The sequence below is a fragment of the Phoca vitulina genome, unplaced genomic scaffold (assembly GCF_004348235.1).
Source record: "Phoca vitulina isolate PV1807 unplaced genomic scaffold, GSC_HSeal_1.0 scaffold2, whole genome shotgun sequence".
NCBI classification, from domain to species: Eukaryota; Metazoa; Chordata; class Mammalia; order Carnivora; family Phocidae; genus Phoca; species Phoca vitulina.
The window spans coordinates 96627025-96654261 of NW_022589705.1; the positions used below are offsets into that span (position 1 = coordinate 96627025).

The window sequence follows — 27237 nt, forward strand, 5'->3', positions numbered from 1 at the left end:
CGGCGCCTCCTCCATGGGTGAGTGCGGAGCCCCGGCCCGGCTCCGCCGTGCAGGCCTGCCGGTCGGGCTGCCTCCGCGCCGGCTTGAGGAGGGGCGAGGGCGGGGGGCGCCGCGCGCCGGCGGGCCGGGCGGGGGGAGCCGTGGGGGGACCAGGGCGCGCTCCTTCCCCTGCTCTGGGGAAGGCCCGATCAAGGTGGGAGGTGGACGCCAGCCTCGAAATCAGGGCGGTGGGGGTCCAAACTCTGCCCCCAGGTTGCGGCCCGCTTCAGCAGCACCCCTTCCCCTGGCCCTGCACGCTGGCTGGGGCAGGCAGCCTCTCTGCCCCTTCCCTGCCCCCCTCTGCTGCTGCGCCCCAGCCGCTAGGAAGAGAGGTAGCTAGGAGGGGGCCAAATTCTGGGTCAAAGATGGACCGTGGGGAAAGGAGACACCCCGGGCCTTTGAGGAGGAGTCCATCCACAGAGGCTGTGATGTGGAGGGCAGGGGTAAGAAGGGATCGCGGACCGGGCAGCCCTGCGGGGATCCCCCAGGAAGTCTGGAGCCCCGCAAGGTCACTGAGCTACCCCCGCCCCCCACTAGTGGGACAGAGGGAGGGAGCAGCTTATTTCCAAAGACGTTTTCTCCCCGCGGAATCTGGATAATTTCCCTGGGGAACTGCAACAAGAAAAGGACTCTGCAAACAGATTCCCGTGCAGATAAGTTGGCATTTAAAAGAGAAAGGGACACTGACCTCCTTTGAAGGGAGGATTGAGGAGACAGCTCCACCCATCCTCTAGTCTGGAGGCCACTGGGGCCCCAGGGCCGCCTGGGTGCCCCCGCCTGGGGCGCAGCCTCCCTGGGCCCCACCCGACTGATAACCCTCTGCTTCTCTCCTCTGCAGACGACCAGAGCCTGGCGGAGGAGAAAGGACTGCGCTGTCAGAACCCAGACTGCATGGACAAGGGGCGTGCAGCCAAGGTAGGGAGGCTGGAGGGCCTGGGTTGCTGGGAGCAGAGGGGACAGGGCTCTAACCCTCTCTCTCTCCAGGCGTGGATACCCACAGGGCCCTGGCAAGGGTGCAGCTGGCCCGGCCACAGTGTCATCTGGGTTCAAGGGTGGGTTGGGCCGCAGGGTGGCTGGTTTAGGAGGCAGAGGGGCTGCCCTTGGCTCAGAAACAGCAAAATGGAGGGGACTTCCGCAAGCTGGGGGAGGAGGGGTGCCCCAAAGCCCTTTCCTGCACTGCAGTCCTTGGCAGCCACGCTGAGATGATAGGAGCTGTGGCCCCATGTTACGGATGAGAAAGCTGAGACCCGGGAAGGGAAAGGACCCCCCCCGCCCCGAGGTTTCACTCCAGTGCCTAGCTGGTACCCTTCCTGCAGCACTGGGCCACTTGTCAGGCCTGGGCATGGGTTGGGGACACTTAGGGAGTTGGTGAGAGTGACTGTGCCGTGGAATGACAAAGGGAAGAAGGGACATCTGGTCCTGAAGGGCCAGGGCCTGGGAGCCGGGAGCGGGGCAGAACAAGAGGGAGAACGATAAATATCATTGCCCGGCGATTCTGCCCATAATGCGCCAGGCTTGGTGCCGTGTGCTCTCTCTCTGTCCCTATGTGCTGCTGGTTGCCGCTCTGCTGGGAAGGCCTGGGTGCCCCGTTTCCCAGATGAAGAGACCAAGGTTCAGAGAGGTCCTGTGACTTGGCTGAGGCCCCACAGCTCATGAGGGACCAAGCCAGGGCTTGAACCCAAGTGTGGCCCCTTCCAGCACGCCTTTGAGTGACCGTGATGCAAACAGCCAGCACTTACTGGGTCAGGCCTGGGAGCTGAGGACTCCCCGTCTCTTCCCTCTGGCCTTCGGAGATGTGTCCTGTCAGTATTCTTACTTATCGATGAAGAAACTGAGGCTCAGGGAGCTAGTGGCTCATCGCTGGGATGTGGTGGAGCTGGGATTGGAACCCAGAGCCCAGATCCGTGTAATGTCAGAGCCTGTGTTCCGAACCGCCGTGAAGCTCAGCTCTGCCAGCCGCAGGAAATTAAAAATGCCACCCTCCCACCCCCCAGCTCCCCTCCCACCCCCCTCCGCCCAGACACACGCTCATACATTCTGTACAGGAAGACCAGGTTAGAAGGAACATGGAGGACTGTTCTGGGGGCGGGGGCAGGAGGGGGAGGCTTTCAGTTGCCGTGGTCACCGGGCAAGGGGGTGGCTGTGATGTCAGACTCAACGTGCTGGCACGGCTGGTGCCTGGCATTGGGGCTCTGGTGTTGGCTGGTTGCCTCTCTCCCAGATGGGGGCTCCTGGCAACAAACTGGCCTCAGCAGCCCCCAACATACATCCTGCCGGGGGCCCTTCCTGCAGGCAGCTGCTCCTGGGCCAGGCCCCCAAGGTGCCACAGGCAGGGGCAAGGGTGGGAGGTCCCCGAGTGGCGAGCCCCTCTCAGCGAGTGTGGGCCTTCGGCAGGCTCCAGGTCCTAGCTCCAGCCCAGCCCTGGCCTGCCTGGAACTCAGCGTGACTGACATGGGCCAGAGGGTCGCCCAGCCTGCAGGGGGAGAGTCCAAGTCCTGTCCCCGGTGGGACCCGTGTTAGGACAAATGGCAGACTCACTTTGGGGACAGGGATGTCTGAGTGATGAGAGGCCGGGGGGCCAGTGAGGGCGGACGTCCCGGAGAAGGTGGCCTCCGGTGGAGGTGAAAATATGGAGAGGCAGAGCGGCAGGCAGGGCTGGTCCGGGAAGGGGGGACTGCCACAGACTCAGGTGCAGGGGCAGGATACACGGGCAGGAGGCTTGTCCTGTCCAGGGGTCGAGTTGGCTGGAGCAGAGTGAGAGGAGAGGAGGCAAATGACATCCTACTTTGGTGACAAAGAGGAACAAAGAATGTCCTTGATGGTGATAACCACCACCACTGACCAAACAGCCTTGTGCACCAGGTGGGGCGTTAGGCCCTCATGCTTGTCTCACTGAGCCCACGGAGACGTCCCGAGGAAAGCCTTATTCTCACATGACGTGATGAAAACGGGGCCCGGAGAGGAGAGAGCTTGCCCACCTTGCTCGGCATGACTAGCAGAGCTGGATCTGGAGGGGGATCAAGAGCCTCGTTCTCGCTCCTCCAAGCCCTGCTCAGAAGGCTAGCAGGATATGACTAGCTTTTTTAAGGAGATGACGTCATTCATGCGTTCACCAAATCAGCTTTTAGCGTCTGTTGTGCCAGGCCCGGTTCTAGGCCCAGGGCCTCCTGGAGCGGACATCCTAGCTCCCCGGGGAGGAGGGGAGAAGTCAGGCCGTGGGCTTGCCCAACTGGTCCCCAGGCTTTGTTTTAGCCTCTTATGGGTGCTGGGGCTTCTGAGATGAAGCAGCCGTCCCCCCCCACCCCCTCACCCCCGCCTCCTGCCCTGGAGTTTGTTCTGGGGGACAGGCTCCTGGAGGAGGCTGCTGACGTCCTGAGGAATGAGGAGCTGAGTGAGCAGGGAGGCATGCTGGGGCTCTAAGAGGGAGCTGGGCCAGGGAAAGGGGAGGGGGGCAACAGAGCTGGACAGGGAGCACCCGGAGGTCAGGGCCTTGGAGACCGCAGGAGAGAAGTTGTATCCCTGCCCCTCCTCAGGATGAAGATGTGTAGAGTAGCCTACACCTGTGAACTCCAGGGTCAAAGCCTACTCCTTTCCAGCTGTGCAACCCTGGGCAAATCACTACACCTCTCTGACCTCAGTTTCTTCATCTGCAAGCTGAGGCTTCTTGAGTTGTGGGAAGGATTAAAACAGGGCTCAGACGTGCAGTGCTTAGCATGGAGTGGGGCATGACGTAGGTGTTCAAGAGAATCCTGGCTGTTCATCTCCCGTGGAGGGGGAGAGAAACCCCTCGGCTTTGGGTGTGCCCTCCTTCCCCTCCCTAAGACCCGAGACCTCCCCAGGTTCCATCCCAGACCCCAGCAACCCTACCCAGCATGGCAAATGTTTATGGCACATCTGTCCTGTTGCCAGGGCGGGTAGAGCCTGGAGTCTTGGGAAGCAGGGAGATGAAGGAAGTGTTCGGCCCCTCCCTCATGGAGGGCCAGGTGGTGAGACAGTGGCTATCGACTCACAGGACAGATGGTGTCTGGACTCCCCAGCTCCTTGAGGGCCCCCCTTGAGCCAGGTGCTCTGATCAGAGTCTGTGCAGAGCACCCCAGGTCACAAGGGGACATGGAGGAGGGCTGACACTGGCCCAGGGGACACTGGCCCATCACATTTGAGGCAAGTGACAACTCAAGGGTATTTATCCTGGAGATGGGACCCTCAGGGCATCATCCTCAAAGGTAATGATTCCAGCAGCCACCGTTCATTCCTGCCTCCCCACAGGAAACTCTTCTTGTCCTCACCCCCATCCTTCGCAGTAGGGACTACCCCATCTCCGCATCTCCACTTTGGTGATAGGACACCAAGGAGCAGGGAGGTAAATGACTTGCCACTGCAAGGCCAGGACTCACACCAAATCTGTCTGTCCCCAGAGTCCCCCGGTTCTAAGGATCTGTCAGGAGGAAAGGGAGGTGAATTTTTCTGCTTGGTTCCAAGGGCCCTGGCAGGAGGGGGAGCTTCCAACAGCTGAAGTTGTGCCCCAGTGTACAGGTTGTGAGCACCCCATTCCTTTTGTTTTTACGTAAATTTGTTTATTGTCATGCAGAGATTTGGTGTTTGTGAGCACCCCATTCCTAGCGGTGTTCCAGCAGAGAGAGTGGAGTTCCTTTCCAGTTTCACTGTAGGTTGTGAGGTGGCAGGGATGAGTCAGGGGGAGGTGTGTCTAGGGGAGGGGTGGCCAGATGAAGACCAGTGGACACAGGGCAGAGGAAGGGGTGGATCTGAGATCCTTGTGCGGAAAGAATGGGCAGGATGTAGTGAATAATGGGAGAGGGAGTCACCTATTCTCTCTGGCAAGGCTTTGGGGGTGAGAGGTGGGAGGCCAGGGTGTCCTTGAGAATGGCCAGATTCTGGGGATTTCTGGAGGTGACTTTCAGCTGCTGGTCAGCTGTAGACAGGTGGCAGTCTGGTCTGCAGCTGGAGGAAGTGACAGGACCAGAGAAGCTGGAGGAACTCCTGGGCTGTGGCTAAGTAATGGGGGGGGGGAGCAGGTGACGGCATGGGGTGCCCGGCCCAGGAGGCAGGGACAGAGGATCCACCACATGCGTTATGGCCAAGATGAGCTGTCCTTGACTGGACCCAGCCCCAGGGAGGTCAGCGCTGCCAAAGAGGGAGAACCGGCAGCCCCAAGGCCCCCCGCCTGGTGAGGGGCATGGGGGAGGAGGATCTAGATTTGGGAAAATGCAGGTGGGCCTGAGCCCCAGGCCCGCCCCAGGCCCTAGGGGCCCTTCCCGCCGCACCCACCTCACCCCGTGTGGTAATTAGGGAAGGCGGGAGGCGTGCTTGGGGCCTGCTGCCTGACTCCTCCTGCGAGCCTCTTGTATCCCCATACACTCGCCGCACCCCTGTGCCCAGGGCAGAGTTACTCTGAACGTGGGCTGCGGGAGAGAGAACCCGGGACCACCGAAGGGCGGAATGGCCCCTTTTCCAGCCACGCCAGGCATGGGCTAGGGGCAAAGAGGGGGCACGGAGATAGGCGGGCCCGTTTTTCAGACGCCCTGGAGGGCACGGTTCAGAATCCAGCGGAAGCGAGCCTGGCTTGGGGCGATTCCCGGGCCGGGCTCGGCCTGCGGGTCCCCCCGCCCGGGCCCCCCCCCCCCCCCCCCGCCCAGGGGCTCCTCTCTTCGGCTAAGGCAGCTTCCTGCCACGGGCCGTCGCCGGGGACGGGCGAGCTCCTGTCTTCAAGCCCAGGTTAAAAGCCTAGGGACTTCGAACTTTCAGCACATCTGCAAAGGGCCAGCACCCTCGGGGACAGTGACGATCCCTCCCCCCCGGCCCCGCAGCCCGGACCCTAGATTACCCCCAAGCGCCCGCCGCGCTTCCTGCCGCCCCCAGGGCCGCGGGCTCCGGCGCCCGGCCCTTCCCCGGCTCCCAGCGCTCCCCCTTGCCAGCCGGGCGCTCCGATGGTACGTCCCGGCCCGCCCAGGTGGTAGCGCCCGCGCCGGCCTACCGTAATTCCCCTACGTCCCGCGCCCCCCGCCGGCGCTGCGCCGACTGAGCCCGCCCCGCGGCTCCGGTCCCCCTGGCTCTGCGCGCGCCCCCCCTCCCCCCGAGGCTTTGGCAACCTTGGCCAGAGCCCCAGCCACAGGGGAGGAAACTGCTCTCACCCATGTCCCTAAGGTGAGTCTCACGGGGAAGCTGGGGACGAGACGGGGCTGGGATCGGGACGGCTGTGGGTCCGGGCTCCAAGACTGCCCCCGAATTAGTGGACAAAACCGGGAGTAGAGGGTCCCACGCAGTCCTAGGGCTGCGGGCGGGTATCGATGGGCTCCACTGGCTCTGCCTCCATTTACTTGAGGGTGGAATGGGCTCAAGCTCCCGCCCCCGCCCCAGTGACTCTAGGGTGGGGTTGGCTCGGCGCTATGGCCGTTTGGAGCCTATGGGGACCCAGCCCCGGCGTGAGGATTGTTGGCGGGGCGAGAAGATCCTGGAGGGGCCATGGCGCCGGGTGGCTGGGAGGCTCCGGCGACCCTGCCTGAGCTGGGCGTCCGGGAGTTGGTCCCAGGCGGAAAGTCGTCTCGAGGCCGGCAGGGGGCGCGCGAGTCTGAGCCTCAGGCAGTCTGCGCCGGCCAGGACCCGCTTGGGGGAGGGGAGAGGACCCAAGAACCTGGAGAGGCCCGGGCTTGCCTAAATCAAAGACGCGGAAATGGAGGCCGAGGGGGCCCTGGGTCCTACAAATTCCAAAGAAACCTTCCCCAGGTTTGCGGGGCTCTAGGAGGATTTTACTCTTATTCTGTCCCTTCGCCAGGGTCCAGGCACACATTAGGGCCCAGAGGCCATCCCTAGGTAAAATATTCTAGAGAACTGCCCAGTGCCTCCTTTGCACAGATGGATAAGGACAGGGGTAGGTGGGGCCCAGAAGCAGGTCTTCTGTAGCCCAGGCATGTGCCTCCTCCCTCATCCCCTCCCAAGGAACCTTCTATACTACGCTGGAGAGAGAGGTGTCAGGATCTTGGACTCCAGGATCTGGCACCTTCGTGCAGGGACTGGGCAGGAGGTGAAGTCCACTGACCACAGCCTTTACCTCTCTCCTTAGCACTGGGTCCTAGCTGGACCACGCCCAGGGGTGGTAGGGGCCTTGCTGACTTCTGGGGCCTGTGTAGTTAGCCTGGCCTGCAGAGAGGTTCTCTACAGTCCTGCCATGGGCCCAGCACAGGGCAGGGCCTTAAGGCAGGCTCTGCCTCCAGGTGGGCCCCAGAATCCAAGGGAGTGAGGCCTAGCCCTGGGGGAAGGGAGGGGCGAGATGGGCTGTTTGGAGCTAGGAGAGCAGCCTGGCAGAGCTGGCCCCACCCTGGCCAACCTGCTCAAACCTGCAGCCTCCGCCCCTGGATTTCCAAGGTGCCAGATGGGGCCTTGGGGCCAGTAGGCTCCCAGGGGAGCTTAGCCCGGATGGGGAGCTTCTGGGCAGTCCTGTCCCTCTAGCCAAGGTGCTCCAGGTTGGTCAGCTGTGAGCAGCACAGGGACCTGGACCCAGACCTGTGGTCTCTCCTCCTGGACGAGGAATTCCTCTGTCCCACCAAAGACCAGGCCGGGTCCCCAACATGTTGTAGGGGCCCGACCGCCCACAGTCCTCTGCTTTTCTGGGGTTGGGGAGATGGTGCTAGGGGGGGAATGGATGGGGGCTCCTGCCTTGGAGACTCTATTATTCATCAGTCCCAGCATCTGGTTTCTGGGTATCAGTTTCAACAAGCCAGTCCTGACTCATGAGCCTGGAGCTGGGGCTGGGCTGAAGAGGGGCCCCCTCCCCAGGGAGCCAGGGGTTGGGACCTCTGTCTTGCACATGGGCTATTTCCGCTCCCTTCCATAGAAGAGGTGGGGGGACCCAGGAGACTGCTGAGGCCTTCTCCCTCCCCTGGTGCAAGGGCTAGGGGCTCCTTTCTTCCCCGTGCTCTGCAGTCCTTGACCCTGACCCTGCACTCTTGGCCCTGGGGCATTAGGGCCCTGGTCCTCTAAGGAGCAGCCCTCTGCCTTGGCTGAAGGATGCAGACAGCAGCATGACTTGGGGATGGCCAGGGCCTGATCACTCAGGTGACCTCTGGTGACCTGCCTGGTCCAGCCCCCATGGTTTCTGCTTCATGTGACCTGGTAACCCCAGGCTGGCCTGGGATCCCCCTAAACTGGCTTTGGGATCTGCCCTGTCCCCAGGGGGCTGGACCTCAGGGCTCTGCTGTCAAAGCACCACTTAGCTGGTCTTCATGCCCCCACCTGTGCCTGAGGCACACGGGTACTGGTCCGAAGCCCAGGCATCCGTCTCCCCACTTGCTGGCTGGTAACTTTGGGGCAAGCCACTTAACTTTCCCAAGCCTCAGCTTCTTCATCTGGTAACGAGATGGTAACAGTATCTCTTCCTTAGGGTCTTTTTTTTTTTTTTTTAAAGATTTTATTTATTTATTTGACAGAGTCATCGAGAGAGGGAACACAAGCAGGGGGAGTGGGAGAGGGAGAAGCAGGCTTCCCACAGAGCAGGGAGCCCGATGCGGGGCTCGATCCCAGGACCCTGGGACCATGATCTGAGCCGGAGGCAGACGCTTAATGACTGAGGCACCCAGGCGCCCCTTCCTTAGAGTCTTTGAGAGAGTGAACAGGATTTGCTGCCCCAAACCCCTGGCACAGGGCTGGCACTTGGGAGTGCTCAGCTGTCAGCCTGTGGGGCGGCGAGGACAGAGTTCTGTGGTAGCGACTGCCCGGCCAGGCCAGCAGGCCCAAGGTCACGGATGCTAGGAGGCAGAAGAGAACCTGTGTTCAGACGGTTGGGAAGGCTTTGTTGACCATCGGCAGCAGGAAGGGACATCCAGGCCAAGACCTTCCCTGCCCTCGTGGCCTTCTCTGGCATGAAGACCCTTCCTCTGCCTTCATCCATCCGTTCTCATCTAGTGTACGCTGAGCAGCTGCCGTGGGCCAGAGCTGTTCTCGGTGTGGAGGACGCAGTGTGGGCCAGACCAAGGCCCCTAGCCTCTGGAGAGGACATCCTAGCAGGGAGGAGTGATAATCAAGAAGTGAACAAAGAAGTAAAACAATTTCAAGTAGTTTTAGATGCTTGGGAGGAAATTCAATTTAAGAGGATTGAGAATGAGGGATGCAAGGGGCTACTTCTTTTGAGAGGAGGTAAATGCCTCGTTGACGAGGTGGCATTGAAGTGGGGGTCCAGTGCCAGCTCTTGCAAGATGAGGGGCACGTGGTGTTCTAGTCCGAGAACGCAGAGGTGCAGGGGCTGGGCTTGGTGAGTCATAGCCGGGAAGGCAAGGCCAGCTTGGAGATCACCATGAGGGACCTTGCAGGAGGGGAGGTAGGAGCCAGGCATGGTGGGATTTTATTCTAAGCCACTGGAGGGTTTTAAGTGGGGAGTGACATGATCGGGTTTTAGTTTTCAGAAGATCTGCCTGTGGTGTGGACAGTGGATGGCTTGGGCTTTGGGAGTGGAGGCGGCCCCTGAAACCTCTGGGCTGGAGTAAACTGCTTGCTGCCTCCTCAGAGCTGTCTTCGGAGACCCCTCCTTCTTTCCCCACTGCACCAGGAGGAGGAGCTGTCTAGGGGATGGGTGAGCTGACGACATCATGCCCCGCCCCCCCCCCCCCCCCGCAGCCCCATAGTTACTGAGACGGGGTACCAAGGAGGCCATTCCAGAACACCAGAGTCAGAAGTCTGGGTTTCAGTCCTGCCTGTGGTCTTTCATGTCACTTTGCCCCCCAGAAAGGAATGGGGGTCGTAGCGCCTGCCCCCACCTCTTGGGAATGAGTGTAAAAGCTCCTCGACAAGCTACAGCGAGGACCCCACCACCACTCCCCAAGCCTCCCCTCTCGGGCTTCGATGAGCGCCCCCGGCGGTGGGACAGGCGGAAGGGACCCAGCCTGGAGCAGCAGAGACCTCGGAATCTGGGGGAAAGCCGAGTTGGGCTTTGGGGTTTTCCTGACGCTCCTTCTCACGCAACTCCCGGGGGCTCCCAAAGGACTACCCTCTCCGCCCTTTCCACCAACATGCCTGCCTATCGCCCGCTGCCTCCACCTGTCGTCACCCGGCGCCCTCCGTTCCTCGGCCTCCACCGCTGGCCTGGGCAGTGGGAGCAGGGTCCCCCGCGCTCAGGCTCTGAGGCGGGGTCTCCAGGACTATGGGCGGGCGCTAGGGTGACACTCAGGAGGGCCTCTGAGCGCTGGAGGGGCGGCCCGGGCGGTTGGAGGTCAGAACAGAGACAGGTGTCCCTGGGACAGGACGCAGAGCAGGGGTCCGAGGATCCGGATGGGAATGTGCCCCAGTCCTGGTCCTCCACCCCCCGCCCCCCTTCTGCCACCAGCGTTCAGGGAGCTCCCTTGGGAGCCGGAGAAGGGGTCCGGGGCCTGAGGCTCAGAGGCGGGGTCTCCGGGGCTGCAGGGAGGGGCCTTTGCGCCCCAGACGTCGGCGTTGGGGGTGGGGTGGGGGGCTGGGCAGAGCCCGGCGCCCGCGGGGCTGGGCCGGGGTCTGGCTTCCGCAGTCGAGGGGACCGAGGGGTGTTGCAGGGAGCTCGCTGGGGGCGCCGCGGAGCCGCCCCGAGGTGGCGCAGGCGGGCGGGGACCTGGCGGGCGGGGGCCCCGGGGTCCCGGCGCGCTCGGCCGGGGGCGGGCGCGGCCGCACAATGGCAGGAAGCGGAGCCCCGCGCTTTGTCCCGCGGGCGGCGCAGACCGCCGCTTCCTCCGGCCGCCATGGGGACGGGCCCCGGCGTCTCCGGGCGCCGCGCGGCCTCCAGGCCGGGCCCGGGGCTGCCCTGCCGGGCGGGGGGTCGCGCCCGCGACGGTGAAGGCCAGGTACGAGGCGCGGGGGGCGGGGGGCCGGGGGGGCGCGCCAGTGCCGGCCCCGCCGTATGCTTCCCCACCCCGCGACCGAGGGGGCCGGGCGGCGGCGGTGGCCCGCCAGCGCTTAGCCTTTTGTGTCTGGGGCTGCCTCCGGACACACCTGTGGGTCCCAGGCCCTGCGCTGGGGCCCCCTCTCTCTTTCCTTCCTCTGTCCGGGCCCTGCCCACAACCCGCTGCTCCGGCCTCTGGCCCCAGCCCTAGTGTGAGTGGGGAAGTCTGACTTCGGGGGCCCCATCCCCATGGGGGGCAGCCTTGGCCGTGTTCCCTAAAGGACCCCCTCTGTTATTTGTAAAGTTGGGGTCCATTCGCTGCCTGTAGGGGTGATCTGGCTGTTCCATCCTGGGGGCTCTCCTCTCTTTGGGCTGAGCCCTGGGAACTTTTCCCCTGGACCCCGCTGGTCCTCCCCCACTGGCAGGGGTGCTGCTGCCCTCAGAGGGTGGCCATGGTGGGCAACGAGAAGGTGGAGAGTAGTAGGCACCTTGGTCTGAGAGAAGGTCCCAGAATCTGGCTTTGGGAAGGGACTGCCCTGGTTTAAACCCTCGCTCCTGAAGGGAGCTGTGGAGACCCTGCAGTCTGGGGAAGGAGGTATGAGAAGGGGTGGGGGAGTAGACTCAGAGCAAGGGGGCTGTGCCCACCGCAGCCTGAGCCCCCCAGTTAGGCTTGTGGTTCTTGGGGTGGGGGTGGGGGTTCCTGGAAGTTCATCGTCAACAGACCTATTGAGTTAAGTGAAGAAACACCTACCTGGTTCAGATCCTGGGCCTGACCCTCACATGCCCCTGCTGTTGGTGTGCGTGGGGGCTGCTGGGAGGTTGGAAGCAGAGGAGGTCAGCCACAGGCCGGGCGCAGGCTCCCATCATCATCACCATCATCATCATCATCATCATCATCATCATCAGTAACAATATTATATTAGTAATAATAGGAGGAGCTGTGGTGGTATTCACCAGAGCCCACTACGGTGCTGGGAAATGAATGTTCCCGAGTGTCTCAAGGGAGACCAGTAGTACCTTCACAGGTGGGCACATAGTAGGTGCTCAATAAATATTTGTTGAATGCTGAATCTGCTATCAGGAGTGAATCTTTGTGTAAAAATCTGTTGTCTGTATGGTGGATTGGTTTAAAAATAGGACTGTGGCAGAGAACCAGGGACTTGGGCTGGAAAGGTCCCAGAGGCCCTCTGCAGGACCCTTCCAGCCTATCATAGCTCCTGCATGTCACCCCCCGCCCCCCATGCGACTAGGGCCTGCGTGACCCGAAGGGCGGTAGCCCCACCACTCTGTGCCAAACTTGGCACCAGCAAAGTGAAGCTGTCTGGGAAATCACAAGAGGCCTGGAAGGAGTGGGAGGGGGTGCCTGGACCAGGCTGGCTGCAGAGGCGGGGGATGGCTGCCTAGCTGGCAGACCGTGGGGCTCCTGGGAAGAAGGGGCTGAAATGCGGTGGGTGCCTTCCCCAGGTTCATTGTCAAGAGGAGATGCTTGCAGCTTGGAGGGGTGGGAGCGGTTCTAGAATCTGCAAAGCCAGTGCTGACTTCTATCAGCAGTGCCCCGGGGACGCCACGGTGCGGGCAGGCAGAGCGGTGGCCGAGGATAGCAGTTTTCACACTATTTAGGAGTAGATTAAGTGAGGATAGAAACAGCACCCCTCACCCCCTGCCCAAAGCCCCAAGAACACACTGGAAGACCATTTGAGGAGGGTATGGAAGTGGGGAGCACCTGGCACTCAGGCTGCCACCGGGCATCTGGGCCATCATGTCCACTGCCACCCGCCCAGGGCTCAGTCTGCCCCCTGCCCACTGTCATTTCTGTGCCCATGTTTTTGGGGGTTTTGTGGGGTTTTTTTCTGTCTGATGGAGGATTAGGGGGACACAGGAGCCCAAACAGTGAGCATCAAACTATGATTGCTTCCCTCGTCTCTATAGCTGCCGCCCCCCCCCCCCCAGGCTGCCCCGAGGCCAGCCTCCCCTGCTCCTCTCTCCCTTTTCAGCTACCCATGAATGTGCTGGAAATCTAGGAGCTGGAGCTACAAAGCACTGGGTTCGGGTCCTGGCTGCACTGGCTGTGACCTTCAACAAGTTACTTGAAACCTCCCTGAGTCTCTCTTTCCTCTTCTATAAAATAGGGGTGGTCACAGCCGAGGGGCCCTCAGCACAGCCCCCAGGCACACAGTGATCAGGTTATAAATCGAAATCAGACTTTTTCAGCCGCCTTCCTCTTCCTCCCTTTGACTCCTTCCTCTGCTGTCTCTAGGCTGCCCGTCCTCACCCCGTCTGTCACCTTGAAAATCTCTCATTGGGCTCTTCCCAGCCCAAAACTCTACAGCGACCCTCCGTCGCCCTAATTAATGAATGAAACAAGTATTCTCTGAGCTGCTAGGACTGGAGATAGGGCAGTGAGTGGGACAGACCAGCATCGCCGTCCTCCCGTGGCTGGCGAGGGGTGGAGGCAGCAGAGAAGCAGGCAGACTGCTCCCTGGCAGACAGGGCGCTTAGGGGACGGGGAGTGTGAAGGGGCAGTGAGTGACTTTAGAGTACAGGTCTGTCATTTCTGTGTCTGGGGAAGAGCATTCCAGGCCGAGGAGGGAGCAGCAGATGCTGGGGTTCGGAAGCAGCATGTTGGGGACACGGGGGTGGCGGATGGCGCGGAGTGAGCCTGGATGGCGGGGCAGGGCAGGAGGCCCCCCCACGGTCACCACACGGGACTTTAGCTTTTCCTGGAGTGAGACGGGAAGCCATTGAGCGTAGTGAGCAGGGGCCACTCTGGCTGCTCGTGGAGAGCAAATGATTGCAGGGAAAGGGTGGAAACAGGGAGATCAGTTATGAGGTCATTGTCGTGATGGGCTGAGAGGTGACCACGACGGAGGCCAGGGGGCAGCAGTGGGCCAGCGGGCATGGCCGGGTTGAAGCTACAGCTATTGAAGGGAGGGCCACCAGCACTTTCCCACTGGCTGGGGGTGTAACAGAAAGATCAGAGGTGACCCCAAGGATTTTGACCTAATGTATCCGTTTCCCCGCGGCTGCCGTAACACGGAGCACCCACTGGGTGGACGAAAGTTTATTCTCGCACATATGGAGACCCACACAATGTAGCGGCAGCTTCGCTCATCCACACGTGTGTCCCTGTCTTTGTCCCTCCTCTTCTTGTAAGGACCCCGCTCGTAGGATTGCTCCACACTCTACACCGTTACAGACCCCAGCATGATCTCATCTTCACTAATTGCATCTGCAATGACCCTATTTCCAAATAAGGTCACTTTCTGAGGTCCTGGGGGTGAGGATGTGACCTGTCTTTTTGGGGGGCCACCGCTCACCCCCATGCCCCCACACAACGGCAAGACACTGCCATTGACTGAAGTTCAGGGAGCCGCATGGGGCGTTCAGCAGCGCATGTGTGGACGTTTGCAATCTGAAGTGCTCCTTAGGATCCAAAGGGGGGATTGAGAAGGTTGGTCTGGTGTCCTGGGTGAGGACCTCCCTGAAAGTTTACCTCTGGGAGCCCTCAGCATGTAGAGTCATGTGACTAGCTGAGTCAGGGATGGGATGGAGGGATGCAGATCATCGTGAGCAGGGGTGAGCAGGGGTGAGCGGGGGCCACTGGTGGGGAGACGAGCAGGAAGGCAGGAAGTGGGCGAGGGGAGCTGAGAGCTGCAGGGGAAACAGCAGAGCATGGGGTTTGGGGGCCCACAGAGGACAAGATGGTGTGAAAGAGACCGCCTGTGTCAGGGCTGGGTCCTGTGGGTGGACTTAGAAACTTGGCAGTCACTGGGGGCCCAAGAAGAGGGAGTTGGGGGGATGGGAAGGGAAAATGGTGGGAGAGGGTCTGAGAGGGAAGAGAAGGTTTTTTAAGGTAGAAAATCTTCAGTTGCAACCGTTGTAGTCATATTTGATTTAGGCAGACATCACCAGTGGATGTGAAACCCCTGGAGTGTGAGATTGCTGGGGGTCAGGGTATCTCGAAGTACCCCCCCACACACAGGCTACTTATTCATCCCAAAGAGAAAAAGGACCTTTACACAGTACAGGGGGTCCCCAGGTGACCCAGCAGCCGGCCGCACGGAGGAGGGTGTGGTCCACTCTGTCATGTCCCTGCCCAAATGCTCGGCCTGAAACCACCTAAGAACCTCCAGGAAGATCCCCGTGGAGGGGCTTTCTGCCAGACCGCTGGCTTGAATGCTTCAAAAACGTCGATGTCCAGAAAGGAAAAAACAAAAACGTGCAGAGAACTCATCCTTAAGGGAATAAACAGACACAACCGAATGCGTGTGAGAATCTTGAACAGGCTCCTGTATGGGAAAACAAATCTATAAAGGCCGTGGTTCAGACAGTGGGGCAAATGCAGACGTAGACTATGGACAGATCATGTATCAGTGCTCAGTTTCCCGAGTGTGACAGTTGTATTGGGGTTTTGTAGGAGAATGGCCATGTTCTTCTGCGCCGGGGAGGGGGAAATGAGAGGGAAGGCCAGTGCAATGAAATGTTCCCAAGTGGGGAAGCTAGAAGGGTGTGTGGAGGTCCTGTACCATTCTTTTTTTTTTTTTTTTTAAGATTTTATTTATTTATTTGACAGAGAGAGACACAGTGAGAGAGGGAGCAGAAGCAGGGGGAGTGGGAGAGGGAGAAGCAGGCTTCCCGCGGAGCAGGGAGCCCGATGCGGGGCTCGATCCCAGGACCCTGGGCTCATGACCTGAGCTGAGGGCAGATGCTTAACAACTGAGCCACCCAGGCGCCCCTGTCCTGTACCGTTCTTACAATTTTCTGTAGGTCTGAAATATTTAAAAATGAAAAGTCAGGGAAAATACGCTAACGAATACTGGGAGGGGAAACGAGGAAGTGGTCAGAATGGAGACCTGTTCATGGGGTCTCGCTGAAAGGGGATGAGAGAAGCTGGAGGTGGAGAAGAACAGGGCAGGGCGTGGGAGCCAAAGGACAGGGAGCCTGATGGTGTAGGGGGGAGGGCACTGAGCAGCTCCACACCCCGGCAGCCGGTCCGCTGTCACTGGGAGGCCGGCTGGACTGGAGCGGGGTGAAGCCCCCCCAGTGCGGGGACAGGTGGGTGGGCCTGTGGGGGAGCAACAAGGAAAGTGGAAGCAGAGTGGGCTAGAGGTGAGCTGCGGGAGCCAGAGGGCAGAGGAGAAGGTCTGACAGTCATCCCCAGGGGTGGGGGAGAATGTCGACAGGGGGATACAGTAAATCCTGGGGGGGCACTGCCTTAGCCCCAGATGTAAGTGCCTTTCCCGAAGTCCCCCCAACACCCTCCACCCCATGCGAGGTTGGATGCAGGGGCCAGACAGGTCACAGAACTTAGGGCCCAGGGTGTGGGGGGGGCGGCGCGCAGACAAGAAGGGTTTACCAGTTCCGACACCGAGCTGGCCGAACCAAACAGCAGCCCTGAGCATTTTGGGGTGCCCTTCCTTCCTGAACCCCAGGAAGAGGCCCTGGTAGCAGCTGCCTCGTGGTTCCTCCCCGGAAGTCTCCCCTGCACACCGTGTTCTTCGAGGGCAGGGATCTGCTTTCCTCTGAGGATCCCTCAGAATGGACACATAGTGGGGCTTGGGAAACGTCCACAGAGTGAATTAAGGAGCATGAGGCCCCCCGTGGGGAATAGAGGGTTGAGAAGTGAGCAGCCTCGGGAGGGACCAGGAACCCCACCTGTGCACTGTAGCGGCCCCGGCTGCCGCTGTGCCCGCCTGAGGCCCTGTGGGGCCCAGCCCAACCCACCTGTCCCTCCTTCCCCGCAAGGTATGCCACCACGCTGACTGTCAACAGCTGCACCACCGGGGACCCCTCAACCTCTGTGAAGCCTGTGACAGCAAGTTCCACAGCGTCATGCATTATGATGGGCATGTCCGCTTTGACCTGCCCCCCCAAGGTGAGCGTGGGTAGGGACCCCAGCCTGGCCCTTCGAGTTCCCAGAGCAGCTCCAAACTCCCTGTGTAGGGGCACGGCGTCTTGGTAACTGCCGGAGCTGTGACAGGGCCATCAGAAGGACCGGAGTGGGCTATAAACAGTGAAACCCAAGTACGTTGCGGCCCCTTTTGTGCTACAAGTTTTTTAATAAGAGAAGAAGTTGGGGGACTGTGCTCCATCTCGAGAGCAGGCCTGGCTCTACCAGGTTCTGGGTCTGCATCTGCCGGAGCTGCTCCTGCCTCTTGCCCGGGGCCAACATGGAAAAGGCCCCTTTCTTCTTGTCCTTAGGGCCGGGGACTGCTGGGCAGATCCTCCAACCAGGCTGCCAGCAAGCAGAAGCAGTGAGGGTGGGGGCGGGCAGGTCACAAGGAACTGGTCTCAGGAACAAGAAACCCCTCCTGCTGAATAGGGACCAGGCCCAGGCCCCGCTGCCAACTGCCTGTGCTGGGGTGATTTACAGGCATCCGAGCCTGGCCAGAAATGCCAAACCTTTGTCTCTGTTTTTAGCTGGTCAGAGGGACAAAAGGACTCTCCCTCTCTGCCAAGGCCCCCTGGGACTTTGGGTGTGGTCACAGTGGTGTGGGAGAGGAGCCTGAGAGAAAGAGCCATAGACTTTTGTCCCTTCCTGCAACAATCCCAGAGGTAGGGTTTCCTTATCCCTATTTTAGAGAAGGGTAAACTGAGGACAGAGGTGGATTTGTATTGGGGGCAGGGCATCACCTGGGGTGTCATCCCAGGGTGCTTGTGTCTTTTTGAGTCTAGGGATGGAGAGATGCTAAGCAACGACTGCCCCTTCAGGTCCTCACAGACCTGCAGGGCCCTAGCTCCTCTGGGGAAGGGGGATCCCAGGATTGGTAGCAGGCTAAGAAGGGGGCCAGGGAGGGAGGAGTCTTGACCTTTCCTCCCACTTTACTCCAAAGGCTCTGTCCTGGCCCGGAATGTGTCTACCCGGTCATGCCCCCCACGTACCAGCCCTGCAGTGGACTTGGAGGAGGAAGAGGAAAGCTCTATGGATGGCAAAGGGTAGGTGGGCAAAGCAGACACTCTGATCTGAGATCCAGGACCAGAGGCCTCTGAAGATCTGACTAGAGACCCCTCCCTGCCCCTATGGATGCCCTGATTCCTGGAGGACGCTGCCCAGCCTGGGCCAGCCTCCAGCACAGTGGGGTCAGACTCCGCCCGACTAGGTACCACTGGGTGTGACTCCCGTGTTGGCCACCAGAGGGCGCACAGACCCTTGTGGGCTCTGGCCTGCCTGGTCACCCTGGGGTGAGCAAGGAGTGGGCAGCCAGCTGGGGCCCATTCACATCCCAACCTGGTGAGGGCCTACCCATGCCTCTAACCTCTGCCCTCTGTCCTGCAGGGACCGGAAGAGCACAGGCCTGAAACTCTCCAAGAAGGCAAGGAGGAGACACACAGATGTAAGGAGCCCCCAGGTTGTCAAGGGGGCTCCTGACAGCCCCTGACCTTCCTGGGCCCTTTCCTTTCCATCCCCAAGCCTGGCCTGTCTGCTCTGACCTCCAGGACCAGGGATGGGGTCTGGAGTGAGTGGGTCACCCCTGGCCACCGTGCCCTGCAGCCCAGTACTGCCCAACTCAGCCAGGTGGCAGATGCTACAGAACTCCTCCCTTGGGCAAGAGGGTTACAGGGGACCTCCCTGGGACAGAGGCAGGCTGGGGAGATCCCTGCATTCACTCCCATGCTGGGGTTTCCATTCTGGATCCGGGTGGGGGTGGTCAGAGACAAGGGGTGCAGAAGCTAAGAGACCCGTGCCCTTTCAGGACCCAAGCAAGGAGTGCTTCACCCTGAAATTTGACCTGAATGTGGACATTGAGACAGAGATCGTGCCGGCCATGAAGAAGAAGTCGCTGGGGTAGGGCTTGGTGGGGCCGAGGCAGGGGGAGTGGGGCGGGGTGTACGTGTGGCTTCCTGCAGGCAGGACTGTGTATGTCTGTGTGGTGGCCTGTGAGCGAGCAGGTCTCCCACCTATGGGCAGACCCCCCAGGTGTTCCAATACATGTATGCATGACTCAGTTCCTGGATCTGGCCTGGCATGTGAGTGTCTACCCTGGTGTGCTGCCACCCAAGTGTGAGGGCATGGGCATGCTGGCTTGTGTGTGGACACGTGTAGGAGTGTGTGAGCCTCTGCAGGTGCGTGCACCTGTATGTCTTTGTGCCTGTGTATGACCCTGTGGGCGTCTCCCTTTACCATCGGTAAGGTGGGGTGGAGCTGGGGCTGTGCCCAGGCTGGGGGTTCCTATGATGCCCCCTAACTATACACCTCCCGTCCTCGGGCAGGGAGGTGCTGCTGCCGGTGTTTGAAAGGAAGGGCATAGCCCTGGGCAAAGTGGATATCTACCTGGACCAGTCCAACACACCCCTGTCCCTCACCTTTGAGGCCTACCGGTTTGGGGGACACTACCTGCGGGTCAAAGGTGAGCAGCGAACCTGGCAGGCAGGGTGGCTGGGCCCTGGCTGGCCTCCCAGAGATGGCTGCTTCTTCCCATGCTCAGATTCCCATTGGCCACGGCCCTGAGCAGGCTCATTACCATACAGGTGTCTCTGCTGGGCCCTGGCAAGAGGTGCTGGTGGGGCGGGGCCCCAGGGGAGGGCAGGTAGGCCTTGGTTTGGATCCTCAGGAGAGAGGGGTCTGTGGTCCCCTTCTCCACTGGAGCTGAGGATCTCTCCTTGCCCCCAATGCTGCCCCAGCCAAGCCAGGGGACGAGGGGAAGGTGGAGCAGGGAGTGAAGGACTCCAAGTCCCTGAGTCTGCCAATCCTGCGGCCAGCCAGGGCCGGGACCCCCTCCTTGGAGCGTGTGGACCCCCAGAGCCGCCGGGAGAGCCTAGACATCCTGGTGAGGCGCTGTCAGGACTGGGGGTGGGGAGGGGCTTAGAGGGGAGGTCACCTGGGCCCCTCACCCCTCTCTTGGGCTTTAATTTCCCCTTGTGGGAAATAGGGCTGGCTCTGAGGACAGGGGGCCCCAAGATAATGGGTCTTGTCTTAGAGAGTCTGCTAGTGCCCAAGGAGTGTGTGTGTGTGTGTGTGTGTGTGTGTGTGTGTATGTGTTGTGGATCCATTTGGAGCTGTGCTCATAAGTGCATCTAAATATGCGGGTGACTGTGTGGTGCTTGGGGCTGGCTGGGGGGGGCGGCGGTCCAGGTGCATCTGTGCCTGGATCTTGCAGCCCCCAGAGCAGGTACGGATCTCAGAAGAGGTGGCATCCCAGGGTGGGGGTGCAGAGACCCTCCCACATCGCAAGCTTGCCGGAGGTCTAGGAAACCCGCCGTGGGGTGGGGCTGTGGGAGCCAGGGTGGGCCTGGCCTTGATCACCCTCGCCGGCCAGGCCCCTGGGCGCCGCCGAAAGAACATGTCGGAGTTCCTGGGGGAGACGAGCATCCCTGGCCAGGAGGCCCCCACGCCTTCCGGCTGTTCTCTGCCCAGTGGCAGCAGTGACAGCTGGAAGAACCGGGCAGCCAGTCGCTTCAGTGGCTTCTTCAGCTCGGGGCCCAGTGCCAGCACCTATGGCCGGGTATGTGGTCCCCGGGGGGGGCCCTGGGGCGGGGCGGCTGGCTGGCCCTGTCCCCTGACCCCAACCCCGGGTCTCCTTCCAGGAGGTGGACAAGATGGAGCAGCTGGAGGGCAAGCTGCACGCCTATGGCCTCTTCGGGCTGCCCCGGCTGCCCCGCAGGCTGCGCTTCGACCACGACTCATGGGAGGAAGAGGGGGATGAGGAGGAAGAGGAGGACGATGCCTGCCTGCGGCTGGAGGATAGCTGGCGGGAGCTCATTGACGGGCATGAGGTTGGTACCTCCGCAGCCCTCCCTCCCGCCCTCCCTGTCAGGGAAAGGGGGACGCTTCTCCCCATTTCATGGGGCCCTTGCAAGGACCCAGTGACAGATGCTCTGTGGGACAGCCCTGCCAGGCTGCTGTCATCATTAACTCAACGTGGGGAAACTGAGGCAAGGAACATGCAGTGTGCCACTTGGCTGTTTTGGTGGCAGAGGAGGGCCCAGAACTTGGGGGACCTTCGTGTTCCCACCGGGAAAAGGAGGTGGCCTGCAAGGTTGCGCGCCCCCTCCCTGGTCATCCGGGCACACTGTGGACCCCTTGGCCGACCCCCTGCACTCCCTGCAGAAGCTGACCCGGAGGCAGTCCCACCAGCAGGAGGCGGTGTGGGAGCTCCTGCACACCGAGGCCTCCTACATTAAGAAGCTGAGGGTGATCACCAACGTGAGTGTGGGACCGCACCTGGCCCAGAGCCACCTGCCCAGCAGAGCTTGGGGCTTTGCAGAAGGAACAGGGGGAGGAAAGGGAGAAGGGCTGCGCCCCAGGGAGGAGGAGCAGGTGATTCCCACAGGCCAGGCACCTGCAGGGGACTTTGGGCAAGTGTGCGGAGTTGGCTGGATGAACACTAGGCTCATGCTTTCACTTATTTATTCAGTGACTATTTCTGAACACCTGCTGTGTACCAGGTGTCCAGCAGCCACACCCTGGACGTGGAGGCAGAGTGTGTGTGTGTGTGTGTGTGTGTGTGTGTGTGTGTGTGTGTGTCCGTCCGTCCTTCAACCTAGAGAGGGTACCTATCCTGGGCTTGGGGTTCAAGGAAAACCCCTTTGTGGAAACTCGGAGGCCGAGCCAGGGCAGAGAGGGAGGGGAGAGCTCCAGGTGTGACTGCGAGGCCAGTCTCCCAGAGATTTCCCTCCAGGTGGGGACAGGGCAGGCTGACCCCCAGGTGGGCCATGGAGGCTGGGCCTTTTCTGAAGGCGTGAACCGTCTCTGTCCCAGGCTGCTTCAGGGTTTCCTGGGAGGGGGAGGGGGTAGAGGGGAGCCAAAGAGTCTGGGTGGGGCGCCGGGACAGGAACACCCCCCCAGCTGCCGTGCTCCCTGTCCCCACAGCTGTTCCTCTGCTGCCTCCTGAACCTGCAAGAGTCGGGTCTGCTGTGCGAGGTGAGGCGAGGCCCGGGGCCCGCGTGCTGATGAGAGGGTAGGGACCGGTGGGGCGGGGCCGAGGGCGGGGCCGAGCGCACCTCCCGCCCCGCTCAGGTGGAGGCCGAACGCCTGTTCAGCAACATCCCGGAGATCGCGCGGCTGCACCGCGGACTGTGGGCCAGCGTGATGGCGCCGGTGCTGGAGAAGGCGCGGCGCACGCGGGCGCTGCTGCAGCCCGGGGACTTCCTCAGAGGCTTCAAGATGGTACGGGCCGGGCCGGACACCGGCGGGGACACTGAGTCAGGGCTGGGGCGCCGATCCCAAATGCCCATCACCCCAGCCTCCCCCCCCACCCCCGGCCAGTGGCCCCACACGACCCCTGGTGGTCGGAGGCAAAGAATTCCGAGTCGGTCGCCCGGGTTTGAACCCCACCTGGCCATCTGCCCTTCCTACCTGGCGGAGGTCGGTCACTTTCGCGGGAGTTCGGTTTGGACACGGGGGTGATACACTTGCCACACCCTGGGGTGGTCGCGAAAGTGCAGTAAGACAGGGCTGGTGAAGCTCCCGGCGCGGGGCCTGGTCGCGGGGAGCGCGCGGTAACCGTGCCTGTTCCGTCCCGGGCCAGTTCGGCTCCCTGTTCAAGCCCTACATCCGATACTGCATGGAGGAGGAGGGCTGCATGGAGTACATGCGCGGCCTTCTGCGCGACAACGAGCTCTTCCGGGCCTACGTCACGGTGAGGGCGGGCGGGGGCGCGGGCCTGTGGGCCCACCCGGGCGGCAGGTGCGCGGCGGGCGGGGCCTAGAGCCGGGGGCGGGGCATGCCCTGAGCCCCGCCCCCGCCTGCGCCGCAGTGGGCCGAGAAGCACCAGCAGTGCCAACGGCTGAAGCTGAACGACATGCTGGCCAAGCCCCACCAGCGGCTCACCAAGTACCCGCTGCTGCTCAAGTCCGTGCTGAGGAAGACGGACGAGCCGCGCGCCAAGGAGGCCGTCGTCACCATGGTAACCGTGCCGGCGGGCGGGGTCCCTCCGCGGCTCGCGGCCCCTCGCAGACCCTGGGCCTGAACCCGCCACCGTCCGCCCCCGCCCCCAGATCGACTCGGTGGAGCGCTTCATCCACCACGTGAACGCGTGCATGCGGCAGCGGCAGGAGCGGCAGCGACTGGCGGCCGTGGGGAGCCGCATCGACGCCTACGAGGTGGTGGAGGGCAGCAACGACGAGGTGGACAAGGTGGGGGACCCCTGGCCCTGCTGGAACGGAGGAGGGGCCAAACTGGCAGACCGGGGCTGTGCTGGGAATCTCGCTTGAGGATGCCTAGCCGAGAACGGGAGTCAGACCCTGACCTCTCTATCCTCCCCCCGGCCCCCCCCCCCCCCATCGGCAGCTCCTGAAGGAGTTTCTGCACCTAGACCTGACAGCACCCATCCCTGGCGCCTCCCCTGAGGAGACACGACAGCTGCTGCTGGAGGGGAGCCTGAGGATGAAGGAGGGGAAGGACAGCAAGGTGACTCTAGGGGCCACCCACCCCCAGGGCCCCTTCCCCACCCCCTCCTGCCCTGTGGATTTGGACCACCCTTTCCTGGGAACCTCCTGGGCCCTAGTTAGTGGTTCTCAGCTGCCCTGTCAGTTGGGTGGCAGTTCAAGAAGGAATGACTTTGTGGTCATGTGAGGGCTGAGATCTGCCTGCAGTTTACTCTTTACAGATACGGCAGCAAGGGCAGAGCAGGTGGGGAGCTGGGCTTGCCCACTTGCTGGTGCCATAAGGGTTCCTGATGGGAGGGAGGGGGTGCATTCCAAGAGCAAGTCAGGAACAGCCCAGAGCCTTGCTTCCGAGGTATTAATCCCAGGTGCATAACCCAGAGCCTGCAAATTGTGGTTTTAAAGATTATTTATTTGAGAGAGAGAGAAAGAGTGCATGCGAGCAGGGAGAGGGGGAGAGGGAGAGAAGCAGACTTTACACTGAGCGTAGAGCCCAATGTGGGGCTCAATCTCAGGACCCTGGGATCATGACCTGAGCTAGAACCAAGAGTTGGATGCTTAACTGACTGAGCCACCCAGGTGCCCCCAAATTGTGGTTTTAAAATCACAAATCATAAATTCCCTTTTTCTCTTTAATGTAAACTTCTTATTGAAATAAATTACAAGTACATAGCTCCATGAAGGAATACCATCTTGCTCTTCATTTTAATTTTTTTTAAAGATTTTATTTATTTGAGAGAGAGAGAGAGAGCACGAGCAGGTGAAGGGGGAGAGGGAGAAGCAGGCTCGGCGCTGAGCAGGGAGCCCGATGCGGGGCTGGATCCCAGGACCCCAGGATCATGACCTGAGCCGAAGGCAGACGCTTAACGAACTGAGCCACCCAGGCACCCCTTTGTTCATTTTAATTTTATTCTCAGGTTCATGGGAGGCAGGGAGCAGGGAAGGTGTTTGACAAAATCTGAGTGCCCCCAGCGACGTCACCAAAGTGCAGTAAGGAAGAGCTTGTGCAGGGCCCAGCCCAAGAGAGGGTGTCACAGCAGACAGGCTGAGGTCCCAGGACCCTGGCCCTGATCCCTGGCCTCGCCTGCTCCCCTTGCTGCCCCCCCCTCCAGATGGACGTGTACTGCTTCCTCTTTACGGACCTACTCTTGGTGACCAAGGCAGTGAAGAAGGCTGAGAGGACCAAGGTCATCCGGCCACCACTGCTGGTGGACAAGATTGTGTGCCGAGAGCTGCGAGACCCTGGTGAGGAGCCTGGCCCTGCTCCTGGCCAGGGGCTGTGGCGGGCAGGGGCTCTGGTCCTAGCTGACACTGATGCGAGCCCCTCCTCACCAGGCTCCTTTCTCCTCATCTACCTGAACGAGTTCCACAGTGCTGTGGGCGCCTACACGTTCCAGGCCAGTGGCCAGGCTTTGTGCCGTGGCTGGGTGGACGCCATTTACAATGCCCAGGTGAGAGCCGAGTGGCGGGCGGGCGGACGGGGTGCCCTGGTGGGGCTGCTGTCCACAGCGCCGTCCCCTACCTGCAGAACCAGCTGCAGCAGCTGCGTGCCCAGGAGCACCCCGGCGGCCAGCAGCAGCTGCAGAGCCTGGAGGAGGAGGAGGATGAGCAGGAGGAGGAGGAGGAAGACGACGAGGAGGAGGAAGAGGAGGAAGGGGGGGAGAGTAGCACTTCTGCCACCAGCTCCCCCACCATCCTGCGCAAGAGCAGCACCAGTCTCAGCTCCCAGCACTGGTATGCTCGCCGGGGCCCACCCGGCCGGCCAGAGCAGGGCAGCTGCTCCGGCCCAGCACTCCTGACCCCGAGGCCCCTGACACTGGCCAGGGCCCAGCCCCCACCCCTTCCTCTGAATGGTGTCATGCGGTGACCCCCGTGTGGGGGAGACGGCTCTGTCTCCCACCAGAGTCCAGGCAGGGATGGCAAAAGGTTTTTAGCTTGAGTGCCAACTCTGACCCTCTAGTGCTGGCTGGGGGGAGAGCTGAGCTGAGGATCCTTAAGCTAGCCAGCTGGAGGGGGTACAGTGGGGGGGGGCCGGCCGTCAACCGTGGTATCTGTGTCACGGGCCCAGGAGTGGGAGGTCCGGCTGGTGGGCCACATGCTGCTGTGAGCCTCAGGCTCGGGCAGGGCAGAGGCTATAGACCTCTGCGTGCCGGGCATGGGCTGCCCCAGGCCACCTCCGTGGCTGGGCTGACGGTCTCCTCCCGGCTCCACAGTGCCTCAGATGGCTCGACCGAGACCCTGGCCCTGGTTGTGGTGGAGCCTGGGGAGCTGCTGTCCTCTCCTGAGTTTGAGGGTGGCCCCTTCGGCTCCCAGTCGGACGAGACCTCTGTCAGCACCACTGCATCCTCCCTCACGCCCACCAGTGAGCTGCTGCCCCTGGGCCCGGCAGACGGCCGCTCCTGCTCCATGGACTCGGCCTACGGCACCCTCTCCCCCACCTCCCTGCAGGACTTCGTGGCCCCAGCCCCTATGGCGGAGCCAGTGCCCCGGCCCCCAGATTTGCCACAAGCCCCTTCACCCCCACCCTCTCCCCGCCTCCGCCGCCGCACCCCCGTTCAACTGCTGCCCCGCCTGCCCCACCTGCTCAAGTCCAGATCTGAGGCCAGCCTCCTCCAGCTGCTGTCACAGGCCACTGCCTGTGGAGTGCCCCCAGCCCCCAGCCGCAGTCTGTCAGAACTCTGCTTGGCCGTTACGGTGCCCGGCACGAGGACTCAGGGTTCCCCTCAGGAAGCTGGGCCCAGCTGGGTTCGCCGGGGGACACCCAGCCCTGGCCGCGGCCCCGAGCCATTGGAGCCGGAGGGCAGAACCAGCTGCCCGGCTGGGGAGCCTGAAAGGCCCGCCAGCAGGAGCAAAGAACTGCCCTTGGGGGCCTTGCCCAGGGTCCAGCCCCAGCCCCCCCCCAGGGATCTCTGCCCAGCACCGGAAGCTGACGCTAGCCCAGCTGTACCGGATCAGGACCACCCTGCTGCTTAACTCTACGCTCACTGCCTCGTGAGTGGCCTGGGGTGGCGGGCCGGTGGCCCGGGGTGCTGGCATTGGGGGCGCTGAGCCTCAGGAATGGGTGGGGGCACTCTCGTGGCTGGGAGCATGTGGCATTAGGGGATGGGGATGGGGGCCTGCTCCAGAGCCTGCCTGACAGTGTCTACAGTGGGCCCTGGGGAAGGGGCCTAAGGATTCCAGTGGGGCAGAGAGGGTGGCCAGAGCCCCTCCGAGTGGCGTCAGCCAAGGAAGGACTATCTCTCCCTTCCCCTCTCCTGCAGGGAGGTCTGAGCAGAGGGAGGCCCCCCAGGGTGCCACTGACCACGAGACAGCAGACAGCACGCCTCCTGGGGCCTCCCGGTCCCCGCTCTAGCTGCTGCCTGCGCACGCGGGAGCCAGAGCGTGGGGGCAGGACCCCTGATTTGCACTTTGCCAGACTGGATGGAAGTGGAGGAGTGTTCAGCTCCAGGCCCAGGCTGCAGTCCTTCCTCAGGACCCCCACAAGGCCACCTTCACTAACCTGTCCACCCCCCAGGGTCCCTTGCTCGCTGCTCCCTGAAGTCACCAGCTCCAGTCTTCTGGGCTGGGCTCCAGGGTGGCCCTTCCCACCTCCCCCTTCATCTGGCCCCAGCTGGGATGTTTGTTCCCCCGGCCTGGCCTTCCTCCCTCCCAGTCCCACTGGCCACCCCAGGCTTGGGTTCGGCTCTGTGTAAAGTGGCATATTTATTGAGCTTTCGATTCTTTTATAAAGACTTGTATATACTACTGGAAGGAGTCCTTTGCTTTTGGAACCCACCCCTTTCCTGACTCAGGAGCGCTTGAGCTCTGGGGCAGGCATGTCTCGCTCCTGTCCCCTTCCTGTCCCGCTCCTGTCCCCCTCCTGTCCCGCTCCTGTCCCCCTCCTGTCCCCCCGTCCCGCTCCTGTCCCCCTCCTGTCCCCCTCCGGTCCCCCTCCTGTCCTCCTGTCACACTCCTGTCCCCCTCCTGTCCCACTCCTGTCCCCCTCCTGTCCCGCTCCTGTCCCCCTCCTGTCCCCCTCC

At 61.8% G+C, this 27237-nt stretch overlaps 1 protein-coding gene across 1 annotated transcript; it reads left to right on the forward strand.

Moving 5' to 3' along the window:
* The first annotated feature begins 6 nt into the window (after nt 1-6).
* PLEKHG5 (pleckstrin homology and RhoGEF domain containing G5) lies at nt 7-26962 on the forward strand. Its single transcript, XM_032394754.1, has 22 exons — nt 7-17; nt 878-954; nt 16640-16769; nt 17728-17830; nt 18171-18228; nt 18589-18680; nt 19106-19242; nt 19517-19662; nt 20152-20337; nt 20420-20608; nt 20943-21038; nt 21705-21755; nt 21852-22001; nt 22363-22473; nt 22591-22740; nt 22832-22969; nt 23124-23243; nt 24331-24463; nt 24554-24669; nt 24747-24952; nt 25432-26209; nt 26479-26962. The coding sequence occupies exons 1-21, from the start codon at nt 14-16 to the stop codon at nt 26189-26191; spliced, it is 3153 nt and encodes a 1050-aa protein (XP_032250645.1). The 5' UTR covers nt 7-13; the 3' UTR covers nt 26192-26209; nt 26479-26962.
* Nucleotides 26963-27237: the final 275 nt, after the last annotated feature.